The sequence below is a fragment of the Bombina bombina genome, chromosome 2 (genome assembly GCF_027579735.1).
Source record: "Bombina bombina isolate aBomBom1 chromosome 2, aBomBom1.pri, whole genome shotgun sequence".
Lineage (NCBI taxonomy): Eukaryota > Metazoa > Chordata > Amphibia > Anura > Bombinatoridae > Bombina > Bombina bombina.
In genome coordinates, this window is record NC_069500.1 from 1,364,950,324 (window position 1) to 1,364,967,732 (window position 17,409).

General features: G+C 39.2%; 1 protein-coding gene across 1 annotated transcript in view; it reads left to right on the forward strand.

Annotated features, from left to right (window-relative positions):
* Window positions 1–1,347: 1,347 nt before the first annotated feature.
* Window positions 1,348–17,409, forward strand: part of SUCLG1 (succinate-CoA ligase GDP/ADP-forming subunit alpha) — a 140,243-nt gene continuing 124,181 nt past the window's right edge. Inside the window, exon 1 of the mRNA XM_053700328.1 lies at window positions 1,348–1,602. Within this exon, the coding sequence (XP_053556303.1) occupies window positions 1,569–1,602 (34 nt within the window). The 5' untranslated portion in view covers window positions 1,348–1,568. The remainder of the gene's footprint in view (window positions 1,603–17,409) is intronic.

A 17,409-nucleotide genomic window follows, 5' to 3' on the forward strand; every position in this document is an offset into this window, starting at 1 on the left:
AAGTATCCAATGTGGCCCAAATGTGGAAAAGTGTTTCTTTAAGGAATGCCTTTAGTTGCTGGGACGTTATAGAACCCTCAAAGCATGCATCAGTAACCAAAAAGCCCCCCCCCCCCCCCCTGATTTTAACAAAATAAAATACAAATACTACCTTATTTACTGCACGGAATTAAACTTCGTATTTTAAAATATTTAATCATTCAACAAGCGTACGATCACTGGAAAATAGGTTTGTTGTATGTGGTTGTGCAATAAAGCTACTTTTTTTAATGTGACTTTACTGGGAAGCTACTTTAATGATAAGTCTCTAACTTATTTAGGGTTTCAAGGTGTCCAATATATAACTGCGGGGGGGGGGGGGTAGCGGTGCAGTAGCGGGTGAACCCACCTCCCTGAAATGAGTTTTTGCAGGTTGGGATGTCTGTATATGGGTATCTGTAACTCATTGTATGGGGTCCTGGGGTTGGCAAGCACATTAGCTGGCAGTCTGAGGCTGCCACTATTCGTTACCCTGGTATTAGCACTGCTCATCGTATAAAACTGAAGGCATGCTACTATTATCACCAGGGGTTAGACGTCATCACTACCAGAGGTAGGTTAGAGATGTCATCATTACCTGAGGTCAGAGGATATACAGCCTTCCTACTCCTGCTTAACCCACACACCATTAATTTTCCACAAAGAATCTAACAGGTATCTCACCCTGGGAGAGAAAAACCTGCTGCTTCTGAGAGCCCAATATTTTTTTTATTTTTTTTTATGCATGGGGCAACCCGGGACAGATGCCTAAAATCGGGACTGTCCCGCGAAAATCGGGACAGTTGGGGGTAAATATATATTTTTTTTGGTTGTCCAGTATTTTGTGAAGGGCAGCTGGCAACCCTATTGGTATGATCAAGAGTGGGCTCTGAGGAAGAGCTTTGGTGAGGAAGAGCTTTGGTGGGGAGGGCATTGTGCGATTTCACAGACCATCGTGCCCAATCACCTACAGATTGATCAGTATTTTAGTGGAGGACTGCGACTGCTAGCAATCCTAGCTATGGAGCTGACTTAAACTATGTGTTTAATTCATTTGCAAGAGGTGCAAGCAATAGAGTAAAAATAGAATGCTTAAACATATTAGAAAACTTAATTATTGCATATTTATATCCTTTTAACAAATGGTTTTAATAACGCACTACCAGCGTTATTTGACTTTATTTCTAAATCTACTGTGTAATTTGACGTTTCATAGAACTACATATCCCACAAGCCTCAGCAAGGCCGCTCTCCACGTCTTCTATCTATGGTTGTACCGTCAGCACAACTGACGTCGCTGGAACCTTGTGCCACAAATTAACTTCATATAAATTAACGACTTTGTTATTAAACAACCCCAGGCATTCAAGATCAGCTGCGTCTTTTCTTTTTCTTCCCGCACTTTGTTCACCATTAAGCCTTTGCCCTGCAAACATTCTAGTCAGGCTTTATCAAGGCGGACTCTGCGTCCTGATCCGCAGGCTCCTCCCTTTCCTTCCTTTGCTAGTAGTGTGAGACCCTGTGGCTGTCATTGGTGAAGGACCCGCACCATGTTACAGGGACGGTTGTTCGCTCGCTACCTCTGTAGGTATCCCGGCATGCATTGCACGGCTGGCCCTGTTCAGTGATTCGCAGTGAGGGGGTGGGGTGACCTGGGGCTGCTGGGCATGGGGTAGAGGGCATATGGGGCATTGTGGGATAAGTGTAACAATTTTACCGTGCAGAGTTATGAGAACCAAGTTGTGTTGTAGCTAATTACTTCTCGCCAGTGCTACTGTCACAGGGTGTCATTTGGGTTTTCTGTTACTGTCAGTGACTGTCCCCTTGCTCCAGTGGTGCTGTCTGTAACTGTCCCTTTGTACCTAGGGTGCTGTTTTGTGTCTGTCCCTTTGCACCAATGGTGCTGTATGTGGCTGTCACCTGGCTCTGTCAGGTGTAGATCCCTCTATTAGTGCTGGTGTCAATGAATAACCCCCCCCCCCCTGTGCTTTTTGTTGATGTCCCTATTGATTAGTGCTGTCCTCTCTCCGTATCTAAAATGCTTCCTATTTTTTGCTATTCTGGTATTGAGAAATAAAGATCAGGTAGAGGGGGAAACAGGCAAAATAAATACAAATGTAAAGTTGCTTTAGTCTCTTTTGGTCTTGAAAAATCTTTCAGCTAGTTGGAAAAACTTTTCTGCAGTTGCTCTTTCCTTATAGGAAAAATAAATCTGTCATATCTGTGATCTCTAAGAATGAGCATTGTATAGACCTGATCTCCTAAACTAACCACAGAAGTGATCTCCTAAACTAACCACAGAAGTGATCTCCTAAACTAACCACAGAAGTGATCTCCTAAACTAACCACAGAAGTGATCTCCTAAACTAACCACAGAAGTGATCTCCTAAACTAACCACAGAAGTGATCTCCTAAACTAACCACAGAAGTGATCTCATTAACTAACCACAGAAGTGTAAATTGTTACAAGGTCACACAGACCTAACACAGCCATAGAGCTTTACTTTTTCTTTATATTTCTTGATTAGTTGACTATTAAACTCTAACCATATTTAACACTGAATACAAATTGTAACCACTAAATGGTCTTATCTTGCATTTAATTTGACTTTGCATATGTAATTCAACACTTCTTAAAATAACTTACAATATCAAAGTAATTGCTTGTCATGGGCTACAGGTTAATAAATATTTAGCCAATGTTGCTCATTCATGTTTCTGCAGGTAAAGGTCAGGAGAATAAGATGCTATATTTTGTTAATGTGTTTTATTTTTTAACAAATGCCCCATTTCACTACTTTTACAACGCAACACATTCCTGTGCCATTTGAGCAGGATATGGTTGGTGGATACATTCATATTTTGCACTTGATTGGCTCATTGGTTGTGTCCATCTCTGGTACGGATATGCTTTGTTTTGTGTCATTGTATGGATGATTAAAGGGGTAGGAAAGTTAAAATTAAACTTCATGTCTTTTTTTTTTTTTTTTTTTATTCACTTCTATTTTCAAATCTTTTGTTCTCTTGGTATCCCTTGTTGAAAACTAATACACACATCATACACTAGTGTAAGCTAGCTGCTAATTGGTGCTTGTACACCTTTTGTCTCGTGATTTTCTAACCAGATTTGTTCAGCTAGCTGTCAATATTCCTTCAACAAAGGATATAAAGAGAATGAAGCAAATTTGATAATAGAAGTAAAATGGAAAGTTGATTAACATTTTGTGTGTGGTGTGTGGTTTTTTAAATTCAAGTCATATGAAAGAACATTTTGGGCTTTCCTGTACCTTTTTTAATTATGATTAACACCTTTCAGGGATTGAAGACATCGTGTTAAAATACTAGCAGTTAAAAAATTAAAGGGACATAATACTCATATGCTAAATCGCAGGAAACTGATGCAGTGTAATTGTAAAAAGCTGACAGGAAATTAGCACCTGAGCATCTCTACGTAAAAAAGGAAGATATTTTAACTCACAATTTCCTCAGCTAAGCAGAGTAAGTTCTGTGTAAAAAGTTATACTTCAGTTACTGCCCAACTGCAGGTAAAAAAAAATAATTAAGAAATGAACAGCAGTCAATCGGCATCAGCAGTGCTGAGTTAATGAACTCTTTTACTGTGATCTCATGAGATTTAATTGTAAACTTCCTTACACTGAATAGGGAAATAACATGACAGTGCACGTAAGCTCGCTCCTTCCGCTGTCCCAGGACAGACATACTGATTTGCTGCTTAGCAACAATGGGATGTGGCTACTGAGAAATTTTTGAGGTAAAATATCTTTCTTTTTTTTACATAGAGATGTTCAGGTGATATTTTCTAGTCCGCTTTTTACAGCTATACTGCATCACTTTCAAGTGTTTAAACATTTGGGTATCATGGCCCTTTAAAATGCTTTAATGAAATAGGATCCTATTTTTAAACAAGAATGTCTCGCTAAGCAGTGTTATACATTTTATTTTGCTAATTTTATATAGATTTTTGCAATTAAAGTGTGATGAAAGCACAACACATTTTCATTTGTCTCTCTGTGTCCTCCTTATAAACGTTGGTACATCGCACCTGGGAGTGCACCTTTTTAATAATGAATACTTTTGCAGGGGTTAAACACAGTTAAAAATAAAAAAGTCTAATAAAATTCTCAAACAAATTCAAGCCTTTTGTTCTAAAATGTCCCTTTAAGTTTAGATAACACTGTATTGAGTGTCTCACTTTAAATATATATATATATATTTAATTTATTTATATTTTCTCTTATTTGGGATAAACATATTATAAGGTGTGGTGAATTGATGTATTCCACAAGGTGTCTTGAAATAAATGTTCAAAACATATTTTGTTAAACTGGTTTGCTAGGGAGCTTTGGATTAGCTGAAAGTCTTCGGAGAAAAGCCTTTTCATTTATTCCAAGATGGTTTGACTAGTTTGAGCCTAAATCACCACATGGAACAGTAACCAGCAACTCTAGTGTTTCTCTGGTCTCTTCAGGGCTCAAACAGTTAATGTTTACCCATTGCTTTGGCAATACAAGTTTCTGAACAAAATGTAAGTACAAAGAGCACAGCTGTAAGGGAGCTATTGTAAAAAACAGGCAATGGTCATATTAATGAAGCTGCACGTGACCTTTGTACCAGTTCTTATTTTACTCTTTAGGTGAAAAGCTGCATGAATTCTTCCTGACCTGGGAAACGTGTTTTTTTTTTTTTTTTTTTTTTTCTGTACGTGTCAGAAATCAACTGGTGTCTTTCAGGTTTTTCTCCAGGTCTTTATTTTAGGTTATGTTGAATAAAAACGCAAATTACTATAGGCAGTGTTGAAGTTTTAAAAAAATAAATTAATAAAATAAATAAAACTGAAGTTGGAAAGATGCACATGTCAATACAAAAATAAAGGAAAGTAAAAGTTTATGCATCTTAGATTTAAGTTGTGGTGTGCTATAACTAATGTAAAATATTCAGTAATTTAAAACAGACTTGTTAAGTAGTAAGCCAGTGTTATGAGTCTTTCACAAGTGTGTATATATATATATATATATATATATATATATATACATATATATATATATATATATATAATTTTTTTTTTTTTTTTTTTTCCACAGCTAAGATAAAATCACAACTGGAAAGGTTAGTTACCGCATCTGGCCAAATGGGAAAAGCTCAGGCACCATTTCAAGGTCCTTTCCACTGCCTTAGTCCCTAACACAGCCACACCATGCAAGCTCACAAAGCCAAACAAACTGAGAAAAAAGAAGGGGTGCACAGGTGTATGTAATCACCCAGAGAAATACAAAACACGGAAGGGAACTGCACTCCAAGACCGGACCAGGTACACATCCAGTGACTCGGCAACATCCCAGCCGTGGGTGCTAAATAGCACTCCAAAATAGCTGTGATGTCACCAGAGCCACAGACAGTTAACCCCAGTCCGGAATGGGTGCAAGAAACAAGGGGGATTACAAACAAAAAGTAATACAACACATAGACACCCAGCACTCACCAGCTAGTTCACAGCTGTTTCTTGCACCCATTCCGGACTGGGGTTAACTGCCTGTGGCTCTGGTGACATCACAGCTTTTTTGGAGTGCTATTTACCACCCAGGGCTGGGATGTTGCTGAGTCACTGGATGTGTACCTGGTCCGGTCTTGGAGTGCAGAGAGAGATATATATATATATATATATATATATATATATATATATATATATATATATATATATATATATATATATATATATATATATATATATATATATATATATATATATATATATATATATATATATATATATATATATATATATATATATATATATATATATTTCTCCTTTAATGTTTCCAATTTGCTCTGCAGTGCAATCTTTACAATTGGCTAATTTACCTTTGTTTTGCCATTTGAAAGAGCTGATTCCAGTAAAAGTTATTACTGTTTCAGCGGCATATGCTACATGTGACTAAAGCATCGGGATTGAAACGCCATTCCTTCTCAAGGAGCTGGTGATGGTGTGTAAAAGGATGCATTTTATAAGCATAGTATTGAGGTTATGCCCTACGCCTCCCTCTAGTCATGGGTGTCAACCTGTTGAAATTTGTCTTTCACTACATTCCAGTGCTTGTGTGTGCGCATGTGCAGTAACTCTGCTTCAGGGTAACCTAGGTTCCATAATGGCAGCACCCATGGTTAGTGGTAGGGTCAGGAAATGTATTTTGTATTTAGGATGCCTTTTAAACTAAAGTTAACCTTTTAACGCCGTTATGCCGTTCTATTCTGTCATAATTACACTGGGCTTTAAAGCCGTTATGACGAAATAGAACGTCATAACAAACGGCTGTCTTGAAGCCTTCTATGCTTCTAGGACTTGATCGCGGTCTGGAGGGCGTTCCCAGGGTTGTAGGGACGCCCCCCAGATGCGATCCAATAATTGAAATCTCGCGATTGTATGCACGATCGCGTGGTTTCAATTTGTCTACATCGGAACAGGTGTTCCGATGTAGGCACTTTCACCCTGTCACTAAAGGGTTAAAGCACAATCTAAAAACAGAAACCTTTAAATCTATTTATACTTATAAGAGGCTGAGAACCCATGACCCCTTGTTTTAAAGCCTGTAAGCCATGCCTTAAAATAAAGCTTCTATATAAGTTTTTTTTTTTTTTTTTTTTTTTTTTTTTTTTAAATCGCCCATTTGTGCATCAGTTATCTGAATATACCTAAAGCTGTAATTTATGAGGATAACTCCTTGTTTGACTAGAGTTTTTAATAAACAAAATCATAAACAGTAACGTGTGCTTTATATATGCATTGTTTTTTGTTTGAGGGAGTCTTTATTTTTTTAGTAAAAAAGCATAGATACTTCGTTTTAAAGCACAGAAGCCTCTCTTTAAAGGGACACTGTACCCAATTTTTTTCTTTTGTAATTCAGAAAGAGCATGCAATTTTAAGCAACTTTCTAATTTACTCCTATTAATTTTTCTTCGTTCTCTTGCTATCATTTGAAAAAGAAGGCATCTAAGCTTTTTTTTGGTTTTAGTACTCTGGACAGCACTTTTTTATTGGTGGATGAATTTATCCACCAATCAGCAAGGACAACCCAGGTTGTTCACCAAAAATGGGCTGGCATCTAAACTTACATTCTTGCATTTCAAATAAAGATACCAAGAGAATTAAGAAAATTTGATAATAGGAGTAAATTAGAAAGTTGCTTAAAATTTCATGCTTAATCTGAATCAAAGAAAATTTTTGGGTACAGTATCCCTTTAAAATAAAGCCATATACAAAGTTTTTAATAGCCAGGTGATCACTGTGGTTAGGGTGGCCCTAAGTGCACTTCAAAGTAATATAATTAAACCCAAAGGCCCATATATAGAGGTAGATATAGGCCATAGGTTAGGAACCCAGAGAGGTAGAGACCTTGACGTAAATGTATTTAAGTGGCGATTTCTCAAGCTGAGGCAGACAGGGGTGCACATATGTGCCCCTGTCCGTCGCAGCTCGCCTCTGGCGTCGTGAATTCCCCTGGCGGAATTTATCATTTCACACGAGAGCTATTTTGCGCTTGCGTGCAATCCTGCCCGCGCACAGCCAATCCTGTGCGAGCTGGAGCTGTCAGTCTCCCTGGTTGGAGTAAACTGGGGAGATTGAAATTAGCCACTTAAGAGGCAGTGAAAAGGTAGGGAAGCAGCGATCTTGTGGCCGCTGCTTGTTAAATACGCCGTGCAGGTTCTCTTGTGAGAATTTACAGTCGTAGGCAGACGAAGCCTGCCGAAATGGCTTGATAAATCGTACTGGGAGCTGTACAGCGGGCTGTGAGTTTAGTGACATAGAATGTTTACCCAGTCCAGTTTGAGAGTGTAGTCCATTTCTCTGTTTTGTAGATAGATATAAGGCCTGACGATAAAAAACTTGCTTGCTTTTTTTTTTTTTTTAGACCTTATATTGTATTGAAACTAGAACTTAATCATACTGCGTTTTTCATTTCAGTGTCCAGTATTATTGTGAACAGTTATGCATCATTTTTCTTTAGATTTATTAAATAAAGAAATATGGGCTATGTTGGCTTTACTGAGTTATTCATAGAGTGCTTCTGTGGGATTTGTAACAGCTACTTTAAGTTTATAAATGTTAGTTTAAGGATTGGCCCCAAAGCAGATAATGCTGTGATCTGAGATGCCATCACATAAAATGCAGCATGTCTGCAGAAAGGAGGAACCCATGCAGGAGTTTTTAGTGCTTTTAGCTTTGCAGAGCTGCACCAGATCAAGCTGTTATCTTCAAATAGTGTTCTGCTCTGGCTGCACTGTGTATGTGTTTTTTTTTTTTTTTTTTTTTTTTTTTTTTTTTCCTTAACACGGTTCAGCCAGAGAGAAGCACTGATGAAAGCTAACAGTCAAATGCAGAGGTGCAAAGTAGCAGCACATTGATGACTGGCATCCATGGGTGTGTTGCCTAATTAATCCAATTTCTTTCATGTAATTAGCAAGAGTCCATGAGCTAGTGACGTATGGGATATACATTCCTACCAGGAGGGGCAAAGTTTCCCAAACCTTAAAATGCCTATAAATACACCCCCTCACCACACCCACAATTCAGTTTTACAAACTTTGCCTCCCATGGAGGTGGTGAAGTAAGTTTGTGCTAGATTCTACGTTGATATGCGCTTCGCAGCAGGCTGAAGCCCGGTTTTCCTCTCAGAGTGCAGTGAATGTCAGAGGGATGTAAAGATTGTATTGCCTATTTGAATACAATGGTCTTCCTCTAGGGGATCTATTTCATAGGTTCTCTGTTATCGGTCATATAGATTTCTTCTCCTACCTCCCTTTTCAGATCGACGATATACTCTTATATACCATTACCTCTACTGGTTTGGCTATCTACTATATGTAGATGAGTGTCTTAGGGTAAGTAAGTCTTATTTTATTTATGACACTCTAAGCTATGGTTGGGCACTTTATATGTAAAGTTCTAAATATATGTGTTTAAATTTATATTTGCCATGATTCAGGATATTCAGTATTCCTTCTTTCAGACTGCCAGTTTCATTTTTTTGGGAAAATGCTTATGAAGTAATAATTTTTCTTACCTTTAAAAAATATTCAAATTGACTTTTTTCCTTGCGGGCTGTTAGGCTCGCGAGGGCAGAAAATGCTTTAATTTATTGCGTCATTTGTCATTTCCGGCGCCATAGTTGACGCCGGAAGTTTGTTCATGGTTGCGTCATTTTTTGACGCATGTGTATTAGACGTTTTTTGCGCCAAAAAATGTGGGCGTTATACTTAGCGCCACTTTTTTCACATTATTTAAGTCTCATTTTTTTGTTGCTTCTGGTTACTAGAGGCTTGTTTGTTTTGCATTTTTTTTTCCCATTCCTGAAACTGTCATTTAAGGAATTTGATAATTTTGCTTTATATGTTTTTTTTTTTTCTTTTACATATTGCAAGATATTTCAAACACTGTTCCTGTATCAAGAAATGCTGAGGGATTCCTGTTGACTGATATCAGTCCTACCAAAGCTAAGTTCATTTATTTTAAAGTTATGAATGTTTATCTTTAGCTATGGTTTGTAATAAGTTATCATGATAAACTTTTACATGCAGAATCCATTAGTATTTATGCTTTATATATTGCTATTCTTTTTACATCTTATGTGCAAGATATACTTAGAAATATATAAGAATATTTTTCTGATTCTATTTTAAAGGCTTTGTCTGACATCCCGCCTTCTAATAAAAATTTTTTCAAACTTCTTTTTTAGTTGATGAAGTTTCAAATGACCAACAACATAATGAATTATCCTTCTCTGATGGTGTTTTTTCTCATTCAGAATTTTTCTTCATCAGATATTATTGACACTAACAAATCTACTTTTTTATTTTTTAATCGAGTACATTTGTTTTTTGTTCAAAAGATGTTGATTATTTTGGATATTGAAGTAACTAGTTCTTTTGATTTTAAAGACTAGCTAACATTTAAATTCTGCTTATTTATCTTCTGTGGTTTCTTCAGAGGTTTTTTTCCAGTTCCTGATACTTGGGAATGGAATAGGCTGAGAATTTTCTTTTAGTCCTTTTTAAGGTTTTTTTTTTTTTTTGAAACAGCTTTATTGTAAGAAAGAAAATAAGGTTACAAAGAGTAGGAGGCGCAGCTCCTGAACACCAATTACAACAACAGCTGTGGTTTTTAAGGATAAAGTAGAAATGAAAGGTGCCTACCGGCACAAAAATGGCAGGCCCTCCCAGAATGTCAATTCAGAAAGTTCTGTGATATCAGATGTAGATTGAAAGTCTGTGATAAAGTCCTGTTATAGGATCACAAGAGACTGGGAGGGGACTGCCCAGGGGGCATTACACCCTGACTATCCTTTTTTTAAATAAGTACAATACAATTTACTTGAACAATAGATGAACCCCCCGCCCCGCCCGCACACAGAATGTAATTGTGTTAGATATGAGACGTTTTTGGATCCCGTTGCTAGCATGTTATGCAGAATTGTTATATAGAAAATGTCCTGGCTTTTTTTTTTTGGGGGGGGGGGAAACTATCTGGAGCCCTTGTGTTTGTTTTGGATGTAAGTGGCCTAGAGTTGGGAGAATTCCTCATGAGTCCATTTTATCGTTTTTGAGGAAGTAGTATTCCTCTATTTCTAGTATTTTCGAAACTTTTGCGGACCACATGCGCACTGATGGGGCTTCCCTACTCCTCCAGTTCTTAGCTATCAGTACTTTGACCCCATTGGTCATAATATTGAGTAGATGTAACTATGGTTTATATTTAAGAGTGGTGGGGGGCTTATGTAATAACCATATCAGGGGGTCGATCGGGAATTGGGTTGTTAATATGGTCTCCATTTCGGAGATAACATTCCTTCAGAAGTTCTGGATGCTGTTACACCACCACCACATGTGGGCGGTATCACTATTAGCATGTCCGCAGCGCCAACATTTGTTGCTTTGGGTAGGGAAAAGACGGTGAAGCTTCCTCGGGGTTAGGTACCATCTATGCAAAAGTTTAAAGTTGACTTCTTGTATTGAGGCTGAGATAGAGGACTTTTTTGTGCCTTGGAACATTAGTCTACTCGTGTGGGGTAATATGATGACTCCTAGGTCCCTCTCCCAACTTTCTAGGTAAGGGGGAATATGGCCTGGAGGGGTGTGTGTTAGGATCTTATATATATATATATATATATATATATATATATATATATATATATATATATATATATATATATATATATATATATATATATATATATATATATATATATATATATATATAATAGAAAGTGTGTGTCGTATGGTGGGATCTTGGACGCAAAGGGATTCGAAAGAGGTCAGGGGTCTGATCATATTCCTATGTCCCTGGTGTTTGGTGATAAAGTGGGTTACCTGAGCGTAGGTGAACCAGTTTGCGAAACAATCAAGGCCTTTTGTTATCAAGTTGTGTCATGAGAGAAGGGTTTCGTTGCTAGTTAGGTCATGTATTGTGAGGTCTCTGTTTGTGGCTTCTGTGATGGTTTGTGCAGTGTAGGGTCTAGTAGTGAATTCTCAGTTTTCTATCAGTGAGGTCAGGGGCGAAGGAATTGACGAGATAAAGTGAGTTGTATTGATTGTGTGTTCCCAGACCTGAAAAGTTTCCTGAATTATTGGGTTGGTTGTGCTGATGGATTTGAATAGGTGGGTGCTGCTCCAGCATAGCCTTCCTAAATGAGGTTTATCCATCATTAGGTGTTCTAGTGTGACCCACCGTTTGTGATTGTAGTGGATATTCCAGTCTACTATGCGTTTGTAAAAAGATCGCCTTTCGGTAGGCGGCGAGGTCAGGGACCCCCAGGCCCCCTTGTGTTTTGGAAAGCAGCATGGTTTGTCTATTAATTCTGGGCGGTCTGCAATGCCAAATGAAGTCGCTGTATGCTTTCTGGAGGGAAGGGAGATATGTCTTAGGGAGGGGAATCGGTAATGTCTAGAGGAGGTATAAAATGCGCGGAAATATGTTCATTTTAATGGTTTTGATGCGTCCTAACCACGTTAATTTTTTAGAACCCCATGAGGAGAGATCTCGTATTATGTTGTGCTTGATGGGGATGTAATTGAGGTGAAATAAATCGTCGTGCAAAGAAGTCTGGTGAATACCCAAGTACCTCAGGGAATGCACCAGGTGAAAGAGGAAACCAGTGCTTCCAGTGAAGAGCCCTTCATGTTAACATTTTAAAATTTCTGATTTAGACATGTTAATAACAAAGTTAGAAAGGTGTTTAAAGGTAGCGAATTCCCTGAGAAGGTGGGGTATTGAATGTTCGGGGTTGGTGAGAGTGAGGAGCATGTCATCGGCGAATAATGACACTACGTATTTGTGGTTTTTGATGTTGATGCCTGTTATCTGAGGGTTCTGCCTAATCTTAATTGCTAATGCTTCAATGACACAGGCGAATAAGAGGGGGGATAAGGGGCAGCCCTGGCGTGTGCCGTTGTTGATATGGAATGGGGGGGGGGGATAGTGTCCCATTAACTAACAATCTGACCATAGGACGGGAGTATAAGGAAAAGATCCTCGTGAGGATCTTTGTGCCTAGCCCCATATGGGCCAACACGGCCCGCATGAAGTCCCAGGCAACACGGTCAGAGGCCTTCTCTGCGTCGGTGGATAGTATCACAGAGGGAATATTTTTAATTTTAGCATACTGAATCAAATTTAAGGCCCTGACCGTGTTGTCTTTTGCCTCCCTTCCAGGCACGAATCCGACCTGGTCTAAATGGATCAGTTCATTCTGTGTGCTAATATGCGAGCATATATTTTAACATCGGTGTTCAATAGCGATATTGGCCGGTAGTTACTGTGTAGATCTTGGGGTTTATTTGGTTTGGGGATTAAAATTATGTGGGCTTCCAGTGCGGAGGGGGGGAACAATTTGCTTTCATCTATGGATTGAAAGTATTTTAACATGTGAGGAGTAAGTATGTCTTGGAAGGTTGAGTAGTATTTGTCGCAGAAGCCATCTGGATCTGGCGCTTTTCCGTTGGGCAGATGCTTCAAGGCTAGTTGGAGTTCAGACACGGAGATGGGGTTTTCTAGTTTTTCTTTCTGTAGATCGTTTATTTGTGGCATATTTAGTTTAAGGTATCCTTCTATTAATTGTGTCCTGGTTGGGGTTTGGAGTGGGGTTTGGAGTGGGTTTCCAGTATCAGTGGGACGTATGTTGTATAGTTTCTGGAAGAAGAATTTGAAGGTTTTAGAGGTGGAGAACTGGGGGTTACCTCTGTTATCCTTAATCTGCATTATATATTTTTGGTGTGTTTTCTGTTTGAGGTATCTCGCTAACAGTCTGCCTGACTTATTTCTACCTTCATAGTTTTTTTTTTTTTGTTGAGTGAATAAAGCTTGTATTTTATGTGTCTTGTCGAGATGGGAAGCTAGAGTCTGTCTGAGCGCCGTGATTTCCTCTAACAGGTTTCTATCGTTCGGGGATTCCAAATGAAGTATTTGTGATATCAGGGAGGTTTTGTGTTCTCTCTTGGGTTTTTTTTTTTTTTTTTAAACAATTTTTATTGAGGAATTATATGATACAGTTGACATGTTTTTGTAGAAATAAAAGATACAATGACAGGTTGAGATTTCAAAGACATGCTTGTAAATCCTAAGTGGTAGTCCTCATTTTTCATCCCTTTAAATAACAGTGCAGACCACTCATGGGTCTTCCCTATTGTGAGATAAACATAAAGATAGGGATTGTGTAATAATAATAATGCAGGAAGATAATAAAGAAAGTAATAACAAGGAGGGGGGAAACTTCTGGGATTAAACATACACATTAAACAGCAAATGCATCAGATCTGTCATGATTATCTCAGCTTAGGTTAACAGCATGTTTGTCCATAATTGAGATATGTTTGTCAACCCAAATGAACAGAACAACCATAGAGAGAATCGGACAAAAGCAAGCCATATGTTGTCATACAATAAATGCAACAGATATGTTTCATGGTTGTTTCAGTGTAAAATATCAGTATATGTGTCGTTAAATGAATTATGTATGTTAACCCATATAAACAAAACAGTGATAAAGGAAAAAAAAAAAAAAGGGGGAAAGACCATATAAAAACGAGCCATAAATTGGAACCAAGATATGGTAAGAGCTTGGTGTGATGGGAGGATCAGAGGGGGAGAAAAGCATGGGGTCCTGTAATTCCACTTAAAACACATAACCAATAGATAACATTTTATGCTTGATGAATCCTAGCTTAAGTGTATATGCGAGTCAAAGAGCCCCAATCTTAATATCAGGTAGGCATTCATTCTCCAGGAGGAGCATTTAGGTTTGGGTTAGTGATAACTTTATCTACCCCTATTCTATGCGTAGTAAAACAAGGTAATATACCGGACTGGGCAGATTCTCAAATCGCTAATACCGTGTGTCATATATGGCTCACATACACATTGTTCATAACAATACCAACCAGCTAATAATATTAAACTGAAAACAGTGTAAATCATCACTAAAATTAAAGTATAAATTCTGCACCCAGCAACTTAATTATGTACACTTTGCCATAAAATTATTCTGCCTGAAAATTGCAATAAACAGTAACTGTGCTGGATAATAGAATCGAAGTTGTAGGCTATCAACCCCCTGAGTCCAGTTGGCCATAATAGGTGATAGTAGCGTGAGTGTTTATGCGGCAGCCTCCAGGCCAGTTCGTATGGGTCTGCGGGACACAAAGCCCAATAGTGTTTCGTGTGGCTAAAGGAGCAGGTACCTCAGTCGTGATGTCGAGTGTCCCAGGGGAAAGAGCCGGCTTATAGCCGCGATCTGTTGGGCGCGGTGGTGTGTCTCTGGCTATGTGACGGGTTCCATGTAATAGTCCCGTCCTGGGTGCTCTCAGTGGAATCTCCACCTTGGTGCGGTCTGGCCCAAGATCCTTATACTGAAGCCGCGATGCCGTACCCTCCACTACCATTTGTTGTGATACAGCACTAACGGGTAGGTTCAGAGGTTTCCAGGGATCTGCAGTCACCGGAGTTGGTTCCAGAGGTGTGTCCGCTTGGTGATGATCCTCATTCAGCTGCGTTTTAGCATTCTTGCTTGGAGTAGAGGTCGGCCGTAGTATGGTCTGTGTGGTAACCTTGCAGGCTTCAGAAAATAGATCTGTTTCTGATGCGTTCGCCACGCTGGGCGGCTTCTGTGTAGCTGGAGGTGGGTCAGTAGTGATAGAGCCTATCTGGACATTTTCCTGTGAGGGATCGTTAGTATGTTTTGTGCTCTCTTGCTCTGCTTCTAGGCGCTGCAATAAGTATTCAAATGGGGCTCTCTCTATCAGTTGTAGCATACGTTCAGTGAATCTTGCCATGTGAGCTTCGTGACGTAGCTGGCTAACCTCATCCGCCATATTGGATATTCTTTGTTTGCTGTACTTAGTTTTTAAGCAAGGTTATACTTTAGTTAGTGGAACAAAGCTTCAGCCCTCTGATCCTTTAGGGCTGGGTGAAAATGAAGAAGTGGTAAGTCGGGATGTTCCGACGGCACCAATAACCCGTTTCTTCCCGGCGGGGGGGGTGGATACCTATCAGTGGGCCGCTGCCCTAGGCCATAAAGTTCCGAGCTGAGTCTCCAAAGTCATGTAAACGGCAAGAAGGATATTTATGAGACCACAACTACCAGAGTCGTAGTGTCTGTATGATATTTGGTTGGTTTCTTGTCGTTTAGACACAATAATCAGCGGATTAGTGTCAATTCTGCTGGAGCCTTCAGAAGTTGCGTCTTATCCAAGACACTGCACGGACACGCCCCCCGTTCTCTCTTGGTTTTATTCAAGTGGGCCTTAAGTGCTATCAAGTCCCCCCTAATAACGCTCTTTTGTGCCTCCCAAAGAGTATGAACTTGAGTCTCGGGTTGAGAGTTATGTACAAAGTACTCTGTGAGAGATTCTGTCAGTTTGGCGGTCACCCCCGGTTCTGTCAGTCAGTGTTCATCGAGTCTCCAAAGGAAGTCTCTTATGGGTTTAGAAGGCCAAGACATTGAGCATACTATGGAGGCATGGTCAGACCATGTGATTGGGGATATCGTGGCTCAGTTAAATAGAGATAGGCCCCCCACTTCCGCAAACACATAGTCGATTCTGGTGTAAACTCCATGTGGATATGAATAATAGGTATTGTCTTTAGTCTGCGGGTGCAAGGTTCGCCATACGTCTTGGGCCACAATTTTTTCTAAGTGTGATTTAACTTTGGAGATCCTCGATAGTGGTGGGGAAGAATGAAGTGTTGAGCAGTCTAAATTAGGGTTTGCGCAGTGTTCAGGTCTCCGTATATTATGAGTGTGCCCCTCTGTTGGTCCAAGACTAAATTTGTAATTTTTTTTCATGAAGGAATGTTGTGCGGTGTTGGGGGCATATATTGAGACCAGTGTGATAGGTCTCCCGTATAGTAGGCCAGTTAGAAGAAGGTATCTGCCCTCTCTATCTCTAATTGTTTGTATTGACGTGAAGGGTACATTTTTCCTAATTAAGATTCCCACCCCGTTTTTTTTGTTACTACTGTGGGATGCCCAGAAGCATTTACCAAAGGTACGTGTGAAAGTGGAGGGTTCTTTCCCTTTGCGGAAGTGGGTTTCCTGTGGGAACACAAGGTCTGCCTTGAGTCTGTGGAAGTCTTTTGGAGGCTATCGATCTCTTAGAGGGTATGTTCAGGCCTTTTGCATTAATGGATTATATGTTTTTATGTCATTGCTAGCATGGGATCTTGTTCTTAGATTAGCCATTATCTATGTTTTGGGATGGAGTGGTATATTGTGTGGCTACTAGGGTTTCTATTTGTAGTTTTGAAGAAATGCGGGTCTGTGCGCAGGGCGGACCGGGAGGATCCAAACACGGCCTAACCAAGTGGCCGTGCAGTTTTAATATCACTTTAAATAACATATACAAAATCTGGAAACAAAAAACATATAGAAGAAAACATTATTCCAGTAAGACTAACACTTTCCTGAAGTGTGTTTCAGACCTATATGTTTTGGGTACTGGTGAAGTGCGGCTGGTTACCCGTTGGGGCTCAAGCGCTGCTCAGACCTGGAGTTTTCTGGGGTATTTATTCCAGTTTCATTTTAAGAACTGGGTTTTGTTTTTGTTTTTCCAAGTCTATTCATTGTTCCAAAGATAGAAAATCTTTTTGAATTGTCATAAGTGTACCATCTTTTAGAATGGTGTTTATATGGTCTATTCTGCCTTTTTTGGTCAGTGATGGCATTATTTGTTTACAATAGATACAATGGATGCATATCTTCATTTTCTGTTTTTATTCAGATTATTTTTATTTTCTGAGATTCTCTTTTTTTGACAAGCATTACGAATTTGTTGCTTTTCCTTCTGGTCTAGCGACAGCTCTAAGAATCTTTTCAAGGTTCTCAGTGT